The 20,332-nt window shown below is 40.1% G+C and overlaps 1 protein-coding gene across 4 annotated transcripts in view; it reads right to left on the bottom strand.

Annotated features, from left to right (window-relative positions):
- Positions 1-19,795, bottom strand: part of ARHGAP29 (Rho GTPase activating protein 29) — a 51,283-nt gene extending 31,488 nt beyond the window's left edge. For 3 of the 4 annotated variants that reach the window (XM_062003515.1, XM_062003518.1, XM_062003517.1), the window contains exons 1-2: positions 19,708-19,795; positions 16,598-16,943 (exon numbers count right to left, since the gene is read on the bottom strand). In XM_062003515.1, coding sequence (XP_061859499.1) covers positions 16,598-16,859 — 262 coding nt within the window. In that variant the 5' untranslated portion in view covers positions 16,860-16,943; positions 19,708-19,795. The remainder of the gene's footprint in view (positions 1-16,597; positions 16,944-19,707) is intronic. The other variant, XM_062003516.1, reaches the window with a different exon arrangement.
- Between the last annotated feature and the right edge of the window lie 537 nt (positions 19,796-20,332).

The raw sequence follows: 20,332 nt of genomic DNA, 5'->3' as shown, positions 1-20,332 counted from the left end.
TGTACTGTTGTGGTCCTGCTTCTCCATTTATAACATTAACGCTTTATAAAACAGCAGTACACTCTCCCTGTATTACCAGTTTCCACCAGTCATAAGAGAAAGTGAACCACCAACGGAACTATTGTTTTTCTGTGTCTAAAAACAAAGTTGGCAACATGGATGAAAAGGAAAGACAAAGTATCAACCTAGATAAGCCAGCTGAAAAGTAACATCTGTGAAAAATTCTTCAAGTCAAGGTTACATGTGAGCCTTTCAAAGCAAACATTCCACTTGATATCATCTAATAAGGTGTTGCTTTCCATAAGAAGCTTTTTACAAGTAGAAAGATGTGATTTACTTCATGCATTCAGTAGCTTTCAAGAATGTTACATGTGGTGAACGATCCTACCAGTATGGAACTTCGTACCAGGCATACTCTCGAAAGCCACAAGATTATATACATAAACCAATGCTGTGACTACGGGCGAATATATATATATAAACTCATCTCACTTGTTGCAAAAATTTGCTACAAAGTAGCTAACTTGTATTTTTACACAAATAGTTTCTCCACCTACCCTCACAAAGGCAATAAAATTCCTTGACTTTGTTAAGTCTCTACCATAAACTAACTCACTCACTCTACAGATGTTAGCACTAGCTTAAGAGGAATAAATGCAACTGGATGAGAACACTGAAATGCCAGTTGTGTACAAAGCCACAGTCAGTGGCAGAAACTGGCCATCATCCCCACTAAGTCTAGCTGTCAGTTTGAGAACTCTCTTTCTAAATTGCTGCTTTCCTAGGATTTGCCCATAAGTGTGTATTTCAGCTCCCATTTTACTCCCACTGAAATATAGGAGCCTCAATTCTGCTTTTAAGTACTACCTCACATCCTCTGCAAAAAAATTAATCTCCTTCAGGAGAAGAGGAGAAAAGCCAGACAGCACAGTCTTCTAGGGGTGGTGGTGAGAACAAGCCATCTCCCAAATATCTGAACTTCAGGACCCAGAACTTTTCATTAAAGTTTCACCTTATGGAATGCAAACTGTCAGCTTTCGATTTTGAAAGGATTCAGAAGAAATAAGCTTGAGTAACCAACACTGTAATCTGCAAGATCAGCATCTTGTCTAAAGGACCATCATCTCTTATTTACTAATATTTCAATGCCAAAAATGAGGTTAAATTACATCCAGTTTCCACTGTATTACACAGAAGGATTACATGATATCAGTAGTTATGCCACCTAGGTCAGAGAAAAAAAGAGGCAACATTGAAATGAGGCTGATCCAAAGTAACACAGCTTTTAAAATCACATTACTATCATCTTCATCAATATCTGTATTGTGTACTGGAAAACTGTCAGCACTCAGTTCTGAATGGGATCCAGACTGTGAGACTTCCCAGTGAGCATCACAGAGTAGGCAAAACGATCATACAATGAACTGTGTGGAAATCACCTAATTCCTACATCTACAGTTTGGGAAACAGTCCCAGATTAACCCATCACTTTATTTTTGCCCTGGTCCTCCCATCAGCCCCACTCTAATACAATTAACAGTCTCTCACACTTGTCTGATTTGACAGAGCTCACTGTCATACTCAAAGCACAAACAGAACTAATCAAACACACAGCAAAATCAGGTTTTATACTTTGGTTTGACAACAGTAAAGTTGACCTATATGACTCTTAGTCTCAAGGAAGCTTTTGTAAAGCAATAAACATACAGGCTAGCTGTAATTTTCATGGATTGTACAGATATAAAATGAAGAAAGCTTTTTTCCTTTAATGGTAGCGCAGAAATTCTGATTTGTTGGTGGCCACACTTCAGGAGCAATGACAAAACATCAGTCTGAGCTATCTCATATTTTTCCTTCATTTGGCTGCATAAATATGCTGCAGATGTACAGAATGAAACAATTTAATGCACTGAAAATAAAAAAAACCTCAGTTTCTGAAAGAATGTATCATTTAAAAATCTCCAGCAAGGCTGGAAGCTCACAATGGTGCTAGTGAAGTAATCAGATTTCAACCCTGTGCTTTGACGCAGAATTAGAAGTTACCTACCCATCCCTATGTCAAGAAACATTCTATTGAAGCTTTCAAAACAACAAGACAGCCAGTTCTAGCTTTATTGTTAATCGGTATCACAGCAACCCTTGTTGTCATGGCATCATTAAATGACACTACACTGAATTCATACAGTCTTTGGCATCGTGTGCTCCAGAATACACTTGAAACCAGTATTTTCATCACATTAGTTTCTGTAAGTTGTCACTCATGCTGCGATATAAACAGTTAAACAATTATTGCCATTATGAAAATCTAAGAACATGCAAAGTTTGATTAGGAGTGAGGAAAATAAAAGCATAAAAACAGTAACCCAAACCTCAACATTTGACACAAAAGCACTAAAATTCATGTTTTCTTGAGAAGAACATACAGATCCAATTCAGCAAGAATGCACAAGAAATTCCTGCAAATAGCTTATTGAACACAGTATATTCAGGGTAGCAGTGTTTTATTTCATTTATTATATAAAAATAATGTTTTTATGATACAAGAAAGGATTTATCATCTGGCAAGTCTGTTGCCTATTTGCTGCTAAACTACTAAATTTCAAACTAAAATTAGGTTTTACAAGCTTAGGTCAAAGTTAAAAAGCACCTGGTATTTGCATTGTTTTGATATTTTAAGTGTGGAAGTTCTCTCGACATTTTTAAATAGAAAGGGCAAAAGTGCAGGCTTGCAATTTCTACAGAAAAATCCTCTTGGATAAAACACAAAACTACTCCTCATTAGTCCAACCTTACAGGAAAGGTTTCCAGCATGATGAGCTTTTGCCCTGTTCCACAAACACCCAAATGGCCCTTTCAGATTTGTCATTTGCTGTCATGGATAGTCCAAAAATATATCCATCTATCCACGTAGATTCAACCATTAACTATGCTGACTAGCCTCTGATGTGACCCTCAGCTACGGTGGGTTTTGTTTGTTTTTAAACTAGGCTAACATTCTTACCCCATTTCAATTATGGATCAATTCTGCACTTAAGGAAAGTCACAGCTTATGTAACAAGTCCCTCTTGCCTATTTAAACAAGGCAAATCCAGACTAGATTAATTTTCAGAAACCAAAGAAAAGCTTTAAAAATCAAGATTACTTAATTTTTTTCTTTTTCAAGTCAAGAAAATAGACAGGGTACATGGAAAATGCACCAGAAGAACAAAAACCCTTACAATCCTGCCTACACTGAAAGCAGTTAAATATTTTCATTATCTTGGCTTGCCAATTGACATCAGCAGAACAGTTGTTACTTCACATTCAGATTCATAGATGAACTCCCCATTTGTGTATGTGAGGAAGCCTTTCATAAAAAAAGCCTACCACAACGCAGCTTTTCATTAATCTATTTCAATATGCCGTACGCTACATTCCTTCAACTTTTGTATTCTACCAGCCTTGAGATTCCAGTCAACTAACCTAGATGTGCTCAGCCATGCAGTTTAATCTTTAGAATACATTAATCTTAACCAAAAACTTAAAGACCAGAAAACAGTAATGAAAATCACGGGAGTTTCCTTGTTTACCTATTTCTAACAAACGAGAGTGAATACACTCCGTGGTCATTTTAGCCACAGTTCACAACTTCACTTCCAGGAGTTTAAGAATAAAACTAGGTAAGGATAATGCTTGAGCACCTTCAGAACACATTCTAAGTTTGAACTGTAAAGTGTCAAGTGGCTGTAAGGCTACATTCTTTATGATGAACAATTTGCAATAAACCTGATCAGTCACCTTTCACCAGAAAGTTATATCCATCAGGATTAGTGGCTATACTTGTAATAGCACGCTACTTATTTCTTATTAGAGGTCATTTCTCTAAAATTTAAAGAGATCCCTGGACTGAACTGCTGCCAATGGAAGACACTGTTAAAATGAGAAAACCTTCACTTCAAGCAACTATGTTCCTTGCATATCAGTTTAAGCTCTGAAAACATGTGAAGTAATACTCAACTTTCCCAACATAAATTTCTGAAAAAAGAACAACTCAGAAAAAAAAAGAGAAACCCCAGAAAGCTGATCCTGCCATGTCTAACCGGTACACAGAGGTAGTGTGAATGTTTTTGAATGAATAAACCAAAAAAAAAAAAAAAAGTAACCTTTGCTAACCCACATGAAGAGATTACTGAAAAAATACTTAACCTTTAACTCATTTTATTTTTTTGTCTGAAATACTATTTGTTCTACATGGCTGCTTCTTCCACTTTTAGCCTAAGTCACTGATTGAGGAAAGAAGCTATTTTATTGCTATCAGCCCACCTAGTTTTCAAAAGCCCACACAAAGCCAGGATTATGAGATTATACAGTGCTAAACAAAAGGTGTGTTACTTCATGCATTTCTTTTAAAGGATCTTTTAAACACAGTTATGGACTGCTATAGGATATGATCACATTCAATTTCTGTTTTGTTGATTAAAGTTTAAAAAAAAGCTAAGCAAAATCAACTTAGATTCAAATGACTAAAGCAGCAGCCAATACCACTAGTTGTCTAGAAAAATGGTGAATATAAAAGCTTAATTATTTGAAGCTCCAGCACTGAAGTCCTGCTGAAAAAACCACCCAAGAGAGTAAAGTCTGACTATGTAACTTCCATAGGTGACAGAGTAATAAACCATTTGAATGCTCTAGAGAAACTACTCTCAAATTCCTCCGAGTCGATCCTTTATGCAATACAATGGGTTTGTATCAGGTATTTCACACCAAAACACCTTTGACAATTTTGAATTATGAGAAAACACTACAACACTGTCATTGTAGCAGTAGCTGATGCCACACTGGCACTTGCATGTCCTAAAGACAACGGTAACCCATGGCACAGCTCACTATACCTTTTAAATTGAGTGGTATTTTTTTTACAAGTACCTTGTGATAGGTGAAAAAGATAGATGACAGAACCTGTTTGCTTTATGCTCCTGGTTTTACACAGTCTTTTGCCCCTAGTACCACTGAAGCTGTCCAGCTAGACAACGCTAAATTAACAACCAAAGGATGTACAGGCCAGTGAAAGCTACAGAAAGCAAAAATTACAACAGAAACAGGCAGAACTTGGTCAACTACATATCTGAATAGTAGCCCCATGCATTTAATTTTTGACTCAATGAAAAGCAGCATTTGGATGTTGTATAACCAGCTTCTCTCGTTATTAAGAATCCATTTATATGCTCCAGACCTACTTTCTTTCCAAATTAAGTTCTTAGACATAGTCATGTTCTCTGAAATGGCACATCTCATCATCAGCTAAAGCCAGCTACAGATATAAAGAGTTCTCCATTCCTTGCTGAATTTGTTTGCTTGTTCTTAACTCAAGGGCTTAAACATGAATACCAGAGAGCATTTAATTTGGCCGCACTGCAATAATAACCCCACAGTTAGTTTCTCCCCTCTTCACCATTGGCATATTTATCAAGTTGACTTTCTCAAGGCTCTCCAAAGACGTCTTCACTCAACTATCACCATTCATATATGCTATGAAACTTCCAGATGAACAACTTGCACCTTACCAAATGAAGCACAAAGCATATAGGACTAGCCCCCCCAAAAGTTGCCTCCGTGAACTGCTTTTCTGACAGCAATTGTTAACATACTTGTGTGCTGAGAGCATCTTGTTGGCCAGTACTATTCTCTGTCACTGTACCTCCACTTTAGGACTTCCAGTAATCATTTTTTTTCCCCCATTTCTTGCCAGCATTGAAGAAGTTCTGGCCAGACTTTTTAGTTCTGGAATTGCGGTGGCATCTAGAACAAAGTACCTTATATACCCTATACACAATGAATGAATAAAAAAGAATCTCCAGAAAAACACCCATATACACACAAAATAACTTAAGCATCCTACTGAAGAATCCACTGAAATCACTAACAATGTTAAAACGGCAGGCTTATTCTGTTAGTGTTTCAGGAATTCCTTGTCTGTACCTATCCCAGTGACATCGGATCCTACAAGTAAAGATAAGAATATGCCGTAGTCTAAAAGCTTAACATCGACTGAGACAGTAAATTTGTTCACAAGAGCCACAAACCAATCATGCCTGCATGAGCTGGGAAAACTTCAGCACATTGCTCAGAGAAGAAAACGCTTCAGAAATCCTGTGCTACAAACCAGGAGCTTAACCCAAAATTCTAAAGATTTCAAAACCTCTTGTTGAAAAGCTGAGAGAAAGGACACACCTGCACTTTAATTCCATCATACAGATAAACTTCTTGCAAATTGTTGGCCTACAATCCTGAAATTCATTTTAATCAGAGACAACATTATTTTCAACACATCTTAGCTGAATTTTCTTCACCAGGTCTTCCATACCTTGCAGATTTCTAAAACCAGAGGATTAAGAAATTACAAGAGTCAGAAGAAACATTTTATTCTTCCCAAAGTAAGTCTCCCTTTCCCATACAAAATACAAGTCATTCTATGTTTTATAGATAAGTAGCACTAACAGAACTTTACAAAACACGATGAAATGCTGCAACAGCCACCTGTGGGCCATGAATCCAAACTAAACACAGCATAAACAATCGATAGCTTTGAAACAGGCAATATGCTGTATTATTACAACAGCTCTTCAAAACTCCTTAAGTCTTCAGAATCTGAACCTTAAGCTCTTTTACTTCTCCCATATATTCTCCAGTGCCCGTTTACAGTAAAAAATAAAGAAGTCCATATGTTATTTCACATACACACATTCAAGAAGGTGAAAGATAAATTTCACAGCACTCATTTCTGATCATCGTTCGAGGTGAAAGCAAACGGAGCTGTTTTAAACACTGCTTCACAAGCAAAAGGACCACGTAACTGACTACCCTAACCCCAGAAACAAGAGTCTTCTATGTTCCTCCAAAATCTTTTCACTGCTCCTTGTACTAGATATATTTTCATTACCACTTCAAATTTAAACAATAATGAGTCTTTCAGTCACTTGTGATTTAAGCAACAAGTGGCCTTGCTTGAATACTAGAAGCGGTTTAGTCATGACACAGAATACAGCTCTGAAGAGGTAAGTCTGATATACCAACCTTCCTCTCAAGTTGACAGAGTCCCCAACATAAAGACAACCAAAACTGGCAGATGAGAATTCCTACACATCCTTAAAAATTAGCCCAATAAAGGACCTTCCAAACAGTAAACAAGGAAAGAATGCTAAAAAGGAAAAATCCTTTGTTCAGTTGGATCACAGCCCCTACAAAAAATTCCTCTAGTCAATGTTTTTCAGTTACACTGTTCTGTAATGAATGCCATTAAGATGAAAGTTTAACCCAAGCATAACTATTTTCTACAACCTTACATGAGTCACCTCAATCTTCTATCAAAGGTGCATTTTAAGGAAACAAAGGAATGAGCCTCATTAAAATCACTACTTTCCTTCTAAAAGGGAAACAGCTACCTACCAAGATCAAGGGACAGGTTTTGCTTCAAATCTCTACCCTGCCATTCAGATCTAACTCCAGTACATTAACAAGATATTAGATCTAACATAGCTAAACCACTGCAACTGCCTGATTAGATGAACACTTGCTTTGAATTAAGAAAAAGACAGTCTGAGTTCTGTGACCTAGCTGTGTAACTAGAAAGAAATGAAACTGGCAGAGAAGGAATTACTTAGTCAATTAAACCTTCATGAAACTGTTACAGCCACAGCTCATAACTCAGTGCTGTTTGAGGTATAAAAATGATTTGTATTGATGTTCTTGTTTCATGTTGCAACTTTAATAAATTGATGCATCAGAGAAACGATGAAGAGGAATATTAACACCATATCCATAATATATATTTACCGAGAATAGGAAATCAATTCAGGTCAAAGGTATTTTTGTTTTGTTTTTAAACACAAAACCTCCCTCTTGGACACAGGAACCGCTGTTGGGAACACAGACTTCATGATGGACAGGGATCAAATCTTACCTTCTAGGAATTTTTAGATACAAGTTTTTTACTTCAAATGTTACCCTGATTCTTACGCTGCAAAGGTACTGGAAGAATTTTTGTCACTGAAAGGCCTAGCTTCACATTTACATGCAAAAATGAAAATCTGACTATTCCTTCTCTTCCTCACTACTCACCTTTCATTTTGCTAATCTTGTAATTTCAGTTTCATTACTCTAGTTGCTAGTGATGCAAAGGGAAAGGAATTACAAACTAGTTAAGGCTCTTCTAGTGTTTTGATATTTTGTACATTAGAAACGCAAAAGGGAGGAAGAATGGCATCTTGCCTTTTATTGCATTTTTTGCACTTCAAAAGCAATGTAAAAATGGAAAATGTCTTTGCTTCAGAGCTTTCCTAAAGAGAGATATGCTAATTATTTAAGTCAACAAAAACATCTGAACTGCACCTAAGGGTCAATTTTACATTTTAAACACTCACAGGGCTTCAAGGCAACACACATACCCCTCCTGACTGCTGATCTTAGACACTATAGCAACAAGTGAACATTTGTTCCAAAGGAATGCAGAGTATGCGACTGGGGGAGGGGGTAGTACTATCAGCCATAAACTTATCTCCTGGTCCACCAAGTTATTATTTAACTACAATCTTCCCTGAAATCAAAGAAACAACATTTACCATCTCGCGTCAGCAACCTGTATTTAACAGGCAGCTTGCACTTTGACTATGAAGAACACAATTTTACTTGAACTGAATTTCAAGAAGAGGTTAGTTCTTTCCCCTCCACTTATTCAAAGTACTGGAAACACCAGAGTTGTTCTGTGATTGCAGATTAATCCATCAGTGCTCTAATATTGCAAACTTGCCCAGCAAAAGAAAATGCCCAGCTCCTCTGACCACTGCCTGAAAGTCCAAGACTCCCTAACAAAAGCCTGCAAGATGAGAGACTCACAGAAAACAAGAAGTTTGGGCAAAACAGATTGTGAAATTATCTGGAGAGAAATGGAAAGAAAGGTGGAAAGTTTTCTCTCCCAGCTTCAAGTGCAACATTCCTGTGGAAAATCACAGGCCTTAGCTATGGCTGTGTCAGACTGACTGGAAACTACTTTTTGTTGCAGGTTCGCCTTGATTCAGGCTTCACCAGAATTTATGTCTGCACTGCATTAAGCCGCTGCTTACTTTGCAGAACTTCTCAGGTTTGAGAAATCTGAAACTGGGCTGGAACACAACTCACAGGCAGATATCTCACTCCTTTCTGCTCATGAGAGGGGCCAAGAGAGAGGACAGTGGGAAAGTAAGAAAGCATAGGAAAAATTACCAGGAGGTCTCTGGCTTGCTGTGGTTCTACAGCTCCACTAAGAGAAGCAGGTTTGGGGTTTTTTTTCCCCTTGGAGCTTTGCCACAAAAAGCACCAGAAGCTGTTAAAAAATAAAAACCACTGCTATTGGCTTTGAGTTCTTAGCAATAATTTTACCTGGGGATGTATTTACTTTGTCCTTATTCTCGTTCACATCCTTTACATCTCTCAGCTTGAAAAAAATATTTCACATTTGTCAAAAAAACAGTTTCAACTTCAGATCAACAGAACTACACTACTCCAAGTAACTACTACTTGGAAATATGTGAAAGGGTACACTAAGGAATTCCCAGGTCAGAAAGACTGGAAGCACATTTATATCTTTGCATATAAGAAGCAGGTCTTGGGAAGGCAAGTTTAAAAGATGACTGTCAAATTAAAATGTGACAAAAGCTCACAGCTAAGAAGGCTATTAATCCACCATCTACAAAGGGCATTTTCTAGTTGCTGTTCTCTCCACTGTCTCCCCTTTCATATACCCCTGTCAAACTCTGCATTCAACAGAGAAGACAAAAGACTTGCTACAGTGTTTAGCAGTCTATACTTTGATGCCAGGGTGGACTGCCACGCTAACTCTGCCTAGACCCTCATAATTTTGTTCCATTTTAACCTCTGGCACTTGTTCCTTGGCCAGCCACCTTCTCCTTCTTTTGCTGGTACTCAGTACAATCTTACAGTCAGCTCACAGAACGAATCTGTCTGAAAGCTAGCTCCTTTCTTCCTAGGACTAGTTTTCGGGCCAATTTGCCCCCAGAACAGACGTGATAGGCAGTCACCAGAGAACTACTGCCAGTGCCAGGAAGAAGTGGTGAGATTACAACAGCTCAAGCTCAAGTTTCTTCTCTAAGCTGCTGTGGAAATACACTATTAGCATGGTTTAAAATACAGCCTTAAGCACAGCAAACTTTACAAGAAAACAATTTTAGCCACACTTTGTAGATTCTCAGCGGTTAAAATGATCCCATCGATTCAGCTGTTGGTGGGGAACAGAAACCGGTAACTTCTGTAGGAGCACCTTCAGAAGTTACTCCTTCCAGCTGCCTTAGACCCGATCCAGTCTGGTTTAGTCCTGGCTATCCTCCTACAGTGTGTGGCTCACAAGGTCACGTCTGCCAGTCCTGCTGTGGGAACAATAACATCCAAAGCAGCAAATACAAATTTTCAGAATCAGCCTCTTAACACCTTATTTGGTTCAGCAAGAGGATGAACAACATTAGTACAGGCTAATGCATTTAAAAACATGAAGGTAGTTCCTTGTGGACTAAGTTCGAGTAGAGCCACAAAGTACCAAAAAAGGTTATTAAAATAAGTTATAGAATTATTCTTCAGATATTACAAGTATATAACACTTCAGTAGATCCTGGAAGTGATTAGCATTAAAATTCCACTTCAGGCTATTTGCCAACGTCTTCATATTCCATTCTTTCTGTAACAAGATTTATTACCTACTAGACAGTTTGTTTTCCCCTTTTTTGATGCTGCATGGAATAAGGGAAAGAATATGCTACATTTTACATGAACTCCTCTGCCTCTTCCCAAGGATTCTTGAAGGTCATTTGCCAATTCACAGACTGTTTATATATTTGCTACTCACTATATTCTCGTGGTCCCTGAAAGTTAGCTGCCCTGACAATGTGTTACATTTTCTTCTCCCCTGAGGGTTTTTTATTTAGGACACAAAATGCTATCAACCAGAAAACCAGCACAATCTCCCCAAAAAATTTTTAAGAAACCAATGCAACTTCCCTCAAAGCACAACACAACAAAACCCCCAGACATGCCTTCCAGAGGCTGTTGCAAGGAAAAGTAAACAGTTATCAGATCCTTGTTTAGAGCAGTCCGCCCACCCAGCAAGCATTCATACTGTGAGGTGTCATTAGACAGGTAAATACATCCATTTTAAGGTGTATCAATGACAGCACCTGTGAGAAACATCAGAACTAGAATAAAGAACAAATAGCAAAACTGCATCTAGTATTATAAATTACCATAATTTCAATCTGTAATCTTCACTGCAAGAGCTAATGAACTTAGATCTCCCTAGCAAAACAAGACAAAGTGACTTTTAAAAACCCTGCCTCAGAAAAAGGGCATTTATGTTTTACACTATAAGAAAATAAAGACCTAAAAGTCAAATGCTAAAAATACTGCAGTGCCTTAAACATATTAAAAATATGGATAATAAAAAAGCACACATTATCCAGCCTGGAAGGGCTGAAATCTGGCACTGTATCCAGTAGATAGCTTCTGGTTTTTAGTGTAGCATGCAACTAATGCCAATCTCTGTGATGATAAAACAAGTTTTTGAAGTTACCACTGTTTACAAATTCCTTACTTTGAAGAAACTGGTTAACCTGACACACCTTTAAAATTATCCCGCTGGGCTGAATATCTAACCTTTCAAAAATAAGGACCTGATAGGTTTCAAGTTTGGTGGCATTCCTGATCCTTTTGAAAGCATTGAAGGATGCAGACATTCCCGACCAGGCCATCCAGCTTCACCAGTATTTTCATCTCTGCTTCAGTCTTAAAAATTAAAAATCATCTTATCAGATTCTAGGAAACCAGACAGTAAAGTCTGATTCTCAAAGAGAAATCTTCAATGACAGATTTATCTTGTTATTCTATTTTCTAATATGCGTGGGAATAAAGCTATGTTACCATTTTAGAATAAGCTACAATTTACATCAGTTGAAGATGAACTGGAGGAAAAAAGTTTTGCTCATGAAAAGAATGCAGAATTACCCACATGAAGCACACAATATCACACTTTGAAGATTACTTCAAAGTCTGTGATAAAGAAAGCAATAATTCCAAAATACATTCAGAAGCACAATCAAGAAGATTATATATTACAGTATAGAGCATAATTACTCCTGCACTTTTAAAACACATGCAAATGTTACCCTTACAGCTATTCATAATGAAACACAGCACCTCCCACAGTCCCACGGGCAGACCTTGCAGAATGAAGCATAGGTTACTTTCCTTAAAAAAATAAAAAGCTACTAGTTTTGTGACATCTAACTACTCTCAGACTACAGAGACGGGAATCTTTCCCCCATTTCTGACATGCTACAACTAAAAGCTCCTATTTATTGTTTACATGCGAAACAGTACAATATCTTCTGATTTGGAACTCAGACTATGACCTAAATATTCTTTTTTGTAGTCCTTTTAAACCTGAGTAAATGAATCTTATTTGAGTAAGTTCACACAGTAGCATCACTTGCTTAAAGCAACAGCAGAATTTATGTGCAGTAACATCATAGACTGTACTGTCAATAATTTAGTGCATAAACACCTATTCTTAAATACATTTTCATTTTTGTATATCTATGCAGTAAGTAATACTATTTTTGAACTGATCAATTCTCTGACAGAAGTTTCTAAGAGGTAGGTCCTGCATGTTGCCTCCAAAAGTGGCTCAAATGCTTCCTATACATCTTCTGTGAGGCATTGGCACCCTTGTATTTCGAAAAGACTGGGCAGTATGTAGCAGCTACCTTGTATCTCCCCTATTATTCACAGAGAAGTCACCCAGTTTCTAAATTAAACAGCACTTACTTGCAGATAATACATTATGCTCACACTTTGGGACAAGACTTAAGTTCCCATCAGAGGATCCACCTTAAGTATCCCTCACACACTCGAAATAAGTACTTTCAATACTGTGGTCTGACCGCTAAGCCCTCAGCAGGTCTCCATGGGAGGCAAAGATCTTCTCAGTTCCCGAAACATTCTCAACCATGGCAAGTAACTTTTCTTGAGTGCCACTACCTCTGAAGATCACCGATAACCCCAGCCTTTAGCTTGTACTTCATTGTACATCCTACCTTTTCAAAGAGGGGTGCAAGTTGAAGGCAACGATTAGGTTTCCATTCTCTCAGTCAATAGCTGAGAAGTTAGTACTGGAACTCAGAATACAAGAAAAACTCAATAGCTTTCAAGTCATTATGTCTTAACAGTTTGTATTAAGGATGTACAATAAAACTGAATTAAGAATTAAATCTGGGCTACATCAAGAATACAGAAAGCCATCAATAAAACTGAAAACTCAAATGAACAGTCTAAAGAGTGGCACAGATTGCAGGTAATGATCTGAGTCTTCTAAGTACTTACGCAACATATGCTCTCAAGTTTGGCTTTCCAGGCAGGGATTTCTGAGGAATCGTTAATTTTTTTTTATCAGAAAGAAGACTGATTTACTTTGAGTCTTCTCAACGTATCTCAATTATCCCCAACCATAACCAAAGCTATAAATGAAGATCTTTCAGTTCAAACACAATACTAACAATATAACTATCCTTACTAGTAACAACCACACGACATGACACAATCTTACTCATCTGGAAATTTAACTGAAGACCAAACCAAGAGACTGATGTATTAACTGTTAGTGCAGTTCAACTGTTAAGAGATACAGCCTGTCATCAAGAAGAATTAAATTAAAAGAAAAATCTTGTGAAATGGCACTGGATGCATCGACCTGGGTTCAAAAAATGCTCAGATCTCCTCTAACAAAGACATCAGTAAAGTATCCTGATCTTATGCCTCAAGTTGGATCACTAATAACAGATCATTACATCCAGCAAGTACAATGCCTAGATTCAAAAGTGAATTAAAAAAAAAAGACAGCAAGAACTGAAGCGTATGGAACACGTGGTATTTCACTCAGCACAAGAAGCAACTGCAGCTCCCACATGTCCAAACAGCTGACAGACTTCTCCATTCTATGGTTACATTCAGAAGCAGTTTTCTCTGGGTTTAGGGTGGAGCTTCTTTCTGGGGGACAAGAAGCGTTTTGCAGGTGAAGTATCATTAAGAAGCACATTTCCTACTTAGTGTCAGCAAGGAGATTCCAAGCATTTTAGACTTCAGTTTGTACAACAAACACTGTTGGCTAAGAGCCTGAAAATAAAGTAAGTTACAATGCTGGGTTTATCTTTGTTGAAAAGTTACATCCAAAATTTATTCAGCATTGTGACAACGAGACTCCAACAAAAATTTGAATTTATTAGCAGAAGTAATGCAATGAGAAACAGCCTTGATGTGTACAGAAAAATTCAGTTGTATAACACTCTCCCCTTAAAAGAGATCTCAATTTATTCTTCATATTATATATTGAGTTGCATCGGTACTGTAATAAAGAGCAATACAAGTCTATAATCCAAAGGTACTTATGATGTAGTTTAGACACAAATGCATGCTATAATCCACGACTTAGATTCTCCATCCAAGATAGTATCACTACACCAGGAGAATCACAGAATGGTAGGGGTTGGAAGGGACCTCTAAAGATCATCTAATCCAACTCCCCTGCTAAAGCAGGTCAGCCTACATCAGGTCATGCAAGAATGCATCCAAGAATATTAAGTGAGGCAGGAGTGAATAACTGCTAGGCTCTTCAAGTCCAAGGCACTTCAGGTACCAGAAGCAGCAAGTGCAGTCACCAGTCTGTGGGAGGAAATTGAAGGCACACACCCCCTTGGCAGCAGCCTACCCACTGACATAGCCCCAGCAGTGGTCCTGCGAACAGGCACCAGTGGCAATGAGGGAAGCTGCTGTGCATAGAGATGAGGTTTTAGACAAATCTGCCAAACTGGCAATGCTACAAGTAAAAGTAGTTACAGAAGGTAACTGAGGGAACAGTGGTTAGAGGCTCAAAGACCTGCAGCAGACTCTAGGAATGCTCACCAGACAAATACAAGAGCTCCCTGATGCAAACCTATCACATAACTTGCATTCACCACTTCTGAACTGCTCAGCTGCCTGAAGATGTGTGCAGCACAAACTTTTTTTTCCCTGTAGTTAGTAGCAGAATTTATTTTTAGTTCTTACTTCATAAACTTTGGAGCAAAGTTCTGCCATTCAACAAAATCTACATCAAGTCAATAGACTAACGCTGTCCAAAAGGAAGAAATTAATTTCCTATTCCTGAGATTGATTCTACCTTGGAATGATTCACAAAACTAATTTCAGAAGGGTCATAAGCTGCAAGCATTGTGAGTCAGAATTTTGTATGCAAGAAGTCTGTTCAATCACCTTAGTAAACTTTTATTAATTTTTAAAACGATTAACATTTTCAAAGACAAATGAGATGGAGAAATGCAGTCCAAACTATGCAGCTTCCAGGACGCAGTCTCCAGCCAGCAATAAGCAAGCCCAGTATCACACAACTTGCTATATTTTGAAATTTTGTAGACAGAGGTCTCCTATCCATGGAAGAAAAACATCGTTCCTTCATTAATTAACAATCCTTCAAATGAACAACATTGCTTCACAAATGAATTCCACAACATAGTATCAAAAAAAGATGACAACTCCTGCCTTCCATGTTAGGTTTTTTTGGACCTTCTGAGCCCAGGATTTGAAATTGAACATAAACAACTGCTGCATGGAAACTGGAACACTTCAGTATTCAGTCCTTTCCCACAGCGTGCTCACATCAGTAGGCACCAGACATCCCACCTCACAAATAACTCTGCTCATCCTGCGTGCTCGGCAGAAACACTGTAGACAGGAAGTGACTACTACTTTCAAGTTATTGCTCTGTAAAGATTTGTTCACACTTTTGGTAGAGATATTTCAGCTGTGTTCAGACTCATTTGAAACACAGAGGTGACTGCAAATGCTCTGTACTCAGGACATCTTACACAAGACTACTCTGGATGTCATTTCAGCTATTTACATAGTAACATTTCTGTAGAAGTTAGATAAAAGCTTTTATGATGCTGATCAAAAGTGGAATAATATTATTTGCCCAAGAGAACGGGAATACACAATAATGCACACTCCTCGTAAGCAAGTAAACTTGGGAGTTTCCACCTGCTGGCAGAAGATGGTAAATTCTTACCTTGCAGGGGAAGAAAGTGTAAATAATTACATTCTACCTTAAAATGCAAACTCCCAGCCTGTAAGACTTCAAAAATGGAACCAAAACAGTCTAGAAAACTGAAACATCACCAAAATATTATCAGAATTCTTTGTAATTACAGAAATAATATTCAGGTGGTTACAAACCAATCAACTGAGAGTCTCACTAACTTTTAGCATCAGCCCAGGCAGCCTTCTAGAAGCCTATATTCCCTGGTTATGATTATGAAACAGATTGCACAGTGTTCTGATGAGGAAATAACAGAACCTGAACTAAAAGCTACCACTTCCCGAAATCATCGTGCTGGGGCAGATGAGGGAAGGAAAATAAAGGGGTAAGATAAAGGGCAAGGGGGGATAGCAACATTAAAGCTAGTTAAAAACATATCGAGTTGTGAGAGTTTCAGAAAAACTAAGAATTAGGAATAAAGAACAAGTGCCATACCTTCTGAAAGAACAGCTTCCTTCAAATAGAGTAGCACATCTGCAAATTTTCTGACATCATTCACCAGTTGCATTATATATTCTGGATCCACGACGGGATTATCGTAGCAGTCAGAGTTGGAGCTAATGCTGCTCAGAGAGCTGCTCTTGGTGCTGCGCCCCATTCCCCAGTTTCCCGAATTAGAGGCTGTGAAGAAGTTGGAGGCTGACAGCCGGGCTAATCCCAAACCACGCTTGTTACTCCCGCCGTTCTGCCGCAACATCCCAGCAGCCGCTGTGCTTACGAAGTTCTCACAGCCAACGCTCAGTGTCGCTTAACCTCCATCTGACAAGCCAAAGATGAGACCCTTAAAAATGAGGGTAGGGAAGGAGGTGTAGAAGAAGAAATGGTAAGTATAGAAGTGCATGTCAAGTAATAACTTCGTTCAAAGCTTCTGTCAAGATGATGCTGCTTTATGTTATGATGCGCAACTGGAGGGGCTCTGACGGAAGGTATTTTAATTTGTATGGAAGATATAGTGTTGCATAAAAATTAATGATATGCAGAAATTATTTCAAAACTTAATGATGATACATACTTATTCCATGAGGAAATCTTCTTCCCTGAATACTTATTCTGGAAACCTTAAGAATCAAGTTCTTTACATTTACTGAGACCCGTTCTTTACCATTAAAAGTTATTGCAACTGAATACAGCTGCAAAAACACTCCATGTCGCATAGACTACGAGCAACATCCATGCTTGCACGAATCACCAGGCTGCCACCAGCATCCTGTCTCTTAAGATAACAGACAGCCTTGATCTGATAGGATGAATTTTCTTTGTGCAGATTGTGGCAAGCAAGAAACTGTGGCCTATCACAGTTTGTCTCAGAAAGGAAAACATCCTGAAAGAAGTTGTGTGGGTTTTTTGGCTTTCTATCTTTTAATTTGAGAGACAATCAAAAGAAAGACATAGAAAACTGAAGAGATTTAAAAATATTTTAGTATTAAAGTTTATCTGCAAATCTCAGTGCAGTTATCTTGAAGGGTGTTGCTCTGCTTCACTACACATTAAAAGTTCCATCACAAAACCACACAAATTTAGAAGAGACTATATTGCTATAGCTAAGAAACTACCTGCATACCTTTCATTTTAGAAAAATAGAATGCTACTGCAAATTTCCACATGTCAGGTTAGGTAACTCCTTTCAAAACTGCAAACTCGAGGCAGTGAGGTCAGGTACGGTTCCAATACACTATTATTCTCTCAACACCACGAGGAATTCTTAATGTTTACACTGTACGGTAGGCACTACAGGGAAAATAACCAAACTCAAATTTGGCTGCTAAAAAATTAACGTGGATTGCAAACGTACCTGCAGCAAAATCTCAATTTCAACTACTTTTGTTTATACATAAAAGATACTACAATCTAAAAACGCAGGTTGAAACAGGTTACCCTGTGTATGTTTGTATTTGGTTAGACCAGTGGAAGAAGCAACACTTGAAACATTTTGAATACTCCCACTACGTATTTCAACTGGTGTTATTCTAATGCACTTCAATTGTTTTCCCCAATATTTCTGTTTTATTTCTCTTGGCAATCTAATATCAGAGGAAACGTGGCCCAAACGGTTGTTTTTGTAATTAATCCAACAGGCCTTCCAGGGAGCATGTGCTAGTGGTAGGAGGAAGAAAGCTTCAGAATTTAACCCAAGTTAACTGCTCTCATTTCTCACTGTTCAAAGTCAGTTATCTGTAAAAGTGAACATGAGACTAGATGAATAATGCAAATAAGTAATCCCAAACACTTCAAGTAGACTGAAGTGAGGTTTACATTAAACATAATGTTTAAGCAAGTTTCTCCTGCTCCCACATATAATTCTCGTGGCTAAAAAGATACTTTGCAATTCCACCTTGTAATTACAGGGAAAAAAAAAAAGCCACATAACTCTCTCTCCATTTAACACATGTGATATCTATTTATATTGAGACAGAGATTTTCATATCATTTAAGACATGCCTCTTAAGTCTGGCCAGCTTCAAAATCAACTTTAAGTAACATGATGCGTTAAACCTGTTCCTGTAGCAAGTCCACACTTTTAAAGCCGTGTTATGTTAGAGATATATTGCCTTTTTCTTAAATTAGGGCGAGCAACAAATAGTGCATTAACGACACTACTTTGAAAATTACATAATTGATGACAAAAGTGTTTCTGAATGGGAGATACTCGAGATAAACTTTCGCTGTGAAGTAGCAACAGAATCAGAATAGGATAACATTCACCTTTTCCTCGTAAATATTAACCCCCACGGCTGCTCCTCTTGCGTTACAAAGCAGACAGGGGAAAGTTTCCCTCACAGAACACATGCCTTTCATTACCGAGAAGTGTTTCATATTTCCTTAGGACGCTCTGGCTTTTAAAACGAAAAGCGTCCACCAGCTTTCCAATGAACGCCTCCAGACTCTTCTGCTTAAGAGCGAGTCACTGCCAGTCCCGACGGAAGAAGGAAAAAAAACCAAAGCACCAGATATTTCAGAAATTTGCCCTTCCAGCACAATTCCGCCAGTGGAGAAGGGGCGGAAAAACAAGGGAAAAGTGAAACAAGAGCTGACGGTCCCGAAGGGGCCACGCCGCTCAGCCGCTGCCAGCCCCCCGGCCCCGCGCAGGGCCGCTCCCCGTGCCCTGGGCGAGGGTCGGGGTCGGCGCTCGGCCCTGCCCCGCCGCACATTCCTGGGGGCCCGCCGCCGCCAGACCGCGCCCCCTCCGCGCCACGGCTGCCCGGGGGGCGGCGCGGCACGCAGCGGGCAGAGGCCGCGGGGGAGCCGCCGAGACAGCGCGTGAGCTGCGGCGCCCGGCGAAGGCGGACCCTCGGCCCCCGCCCCCTGCCGCACCGGGGGGAGCCGGGCTCGGAGCACCGACACCCGCACCAGGGCGCCAGCGGGAGCAGAAGAGTGGGGCCGAGCCCCTCCAGCCGGTCCTGCTCACCCAGCACCTCGCCGCCGCTCTGCTCCGCGCTCACCCGCGGCTCCACCCGGCGAGCGACGGGAGACGCCCCCCACCCTCCCGCAGCGGCGCGGCGCGTCCCGTCCCGTCCCGTCCCGCCTCCCTCGGCCACAGCCCTTACCGGACAGCGGCGGCCGAGCGCAGGCAGCAGCCGCGCCGCCGCGAGCCCTTCGCACTGCCGCCCCGCTGCCCATGGGGCGCGCTCCCCGCCGCCGCCGCCCCCGCTCCCGGCGCCGCCCCTCCAGCCCGCCATTGGCCGCCGCGCTCCGCGGGGCGGGCCCGTGCGGGCGCCCCGTCCGGCGGCGGAGCCCCGGCACTCGCCCGCCCTCCCGCGGGCCCCGCAGCAGCGGCAGCGCGCCCGGTGCGTGGCCGGGGCCGAGCGGCGAGATCCGGCCGATAAGACGAACAATGGCCGGTGGGACGTGGGGAGGAAGGAATCGCCTTCTCGCCTCCGCCGCATCGTCCTCGTTGCGCGGGCAAGTAGCGGAGCGCGTACCTTCCGCTAGAAGGAAAAAACACTGTGGCAAAGGAGAGCATCTGTTTCTTGTACTCGACCTCCCACACCCTCTACTCCTGACTCTAGTATGTCATTCATTGTACAGCTTCCAGTATTGATACGAGAGAGTAACGTGTGCGTGCACACGAACACACACACGCACTCGCTGTCCCTTCTGCTCTACTCAACTTGCTTTTATTTCTGGGTGAGCTCTGTTGGCTGCCTAGGGAAAATAAAAGTAGCAACAAAA

Source organism: Colius striatus, chromosome 10, assembly GCF_028858725.1.
Source record: "Colius striatus isolate bColStr4 chromosome 10, bColStr4.1.hap1, whole genome shotgun sequence".
In the NCBI taxonomy this organism is placed as follows: Eukaryota; Metazoa; Chordata; class Aves; order Coliiformes; family Coliidae; genus Colius; species Colius striatus.
Note: the sequence above shows the minus strand (reverse complement) of the source record. Positions and strands in the feature narration are given on the sequence as shown.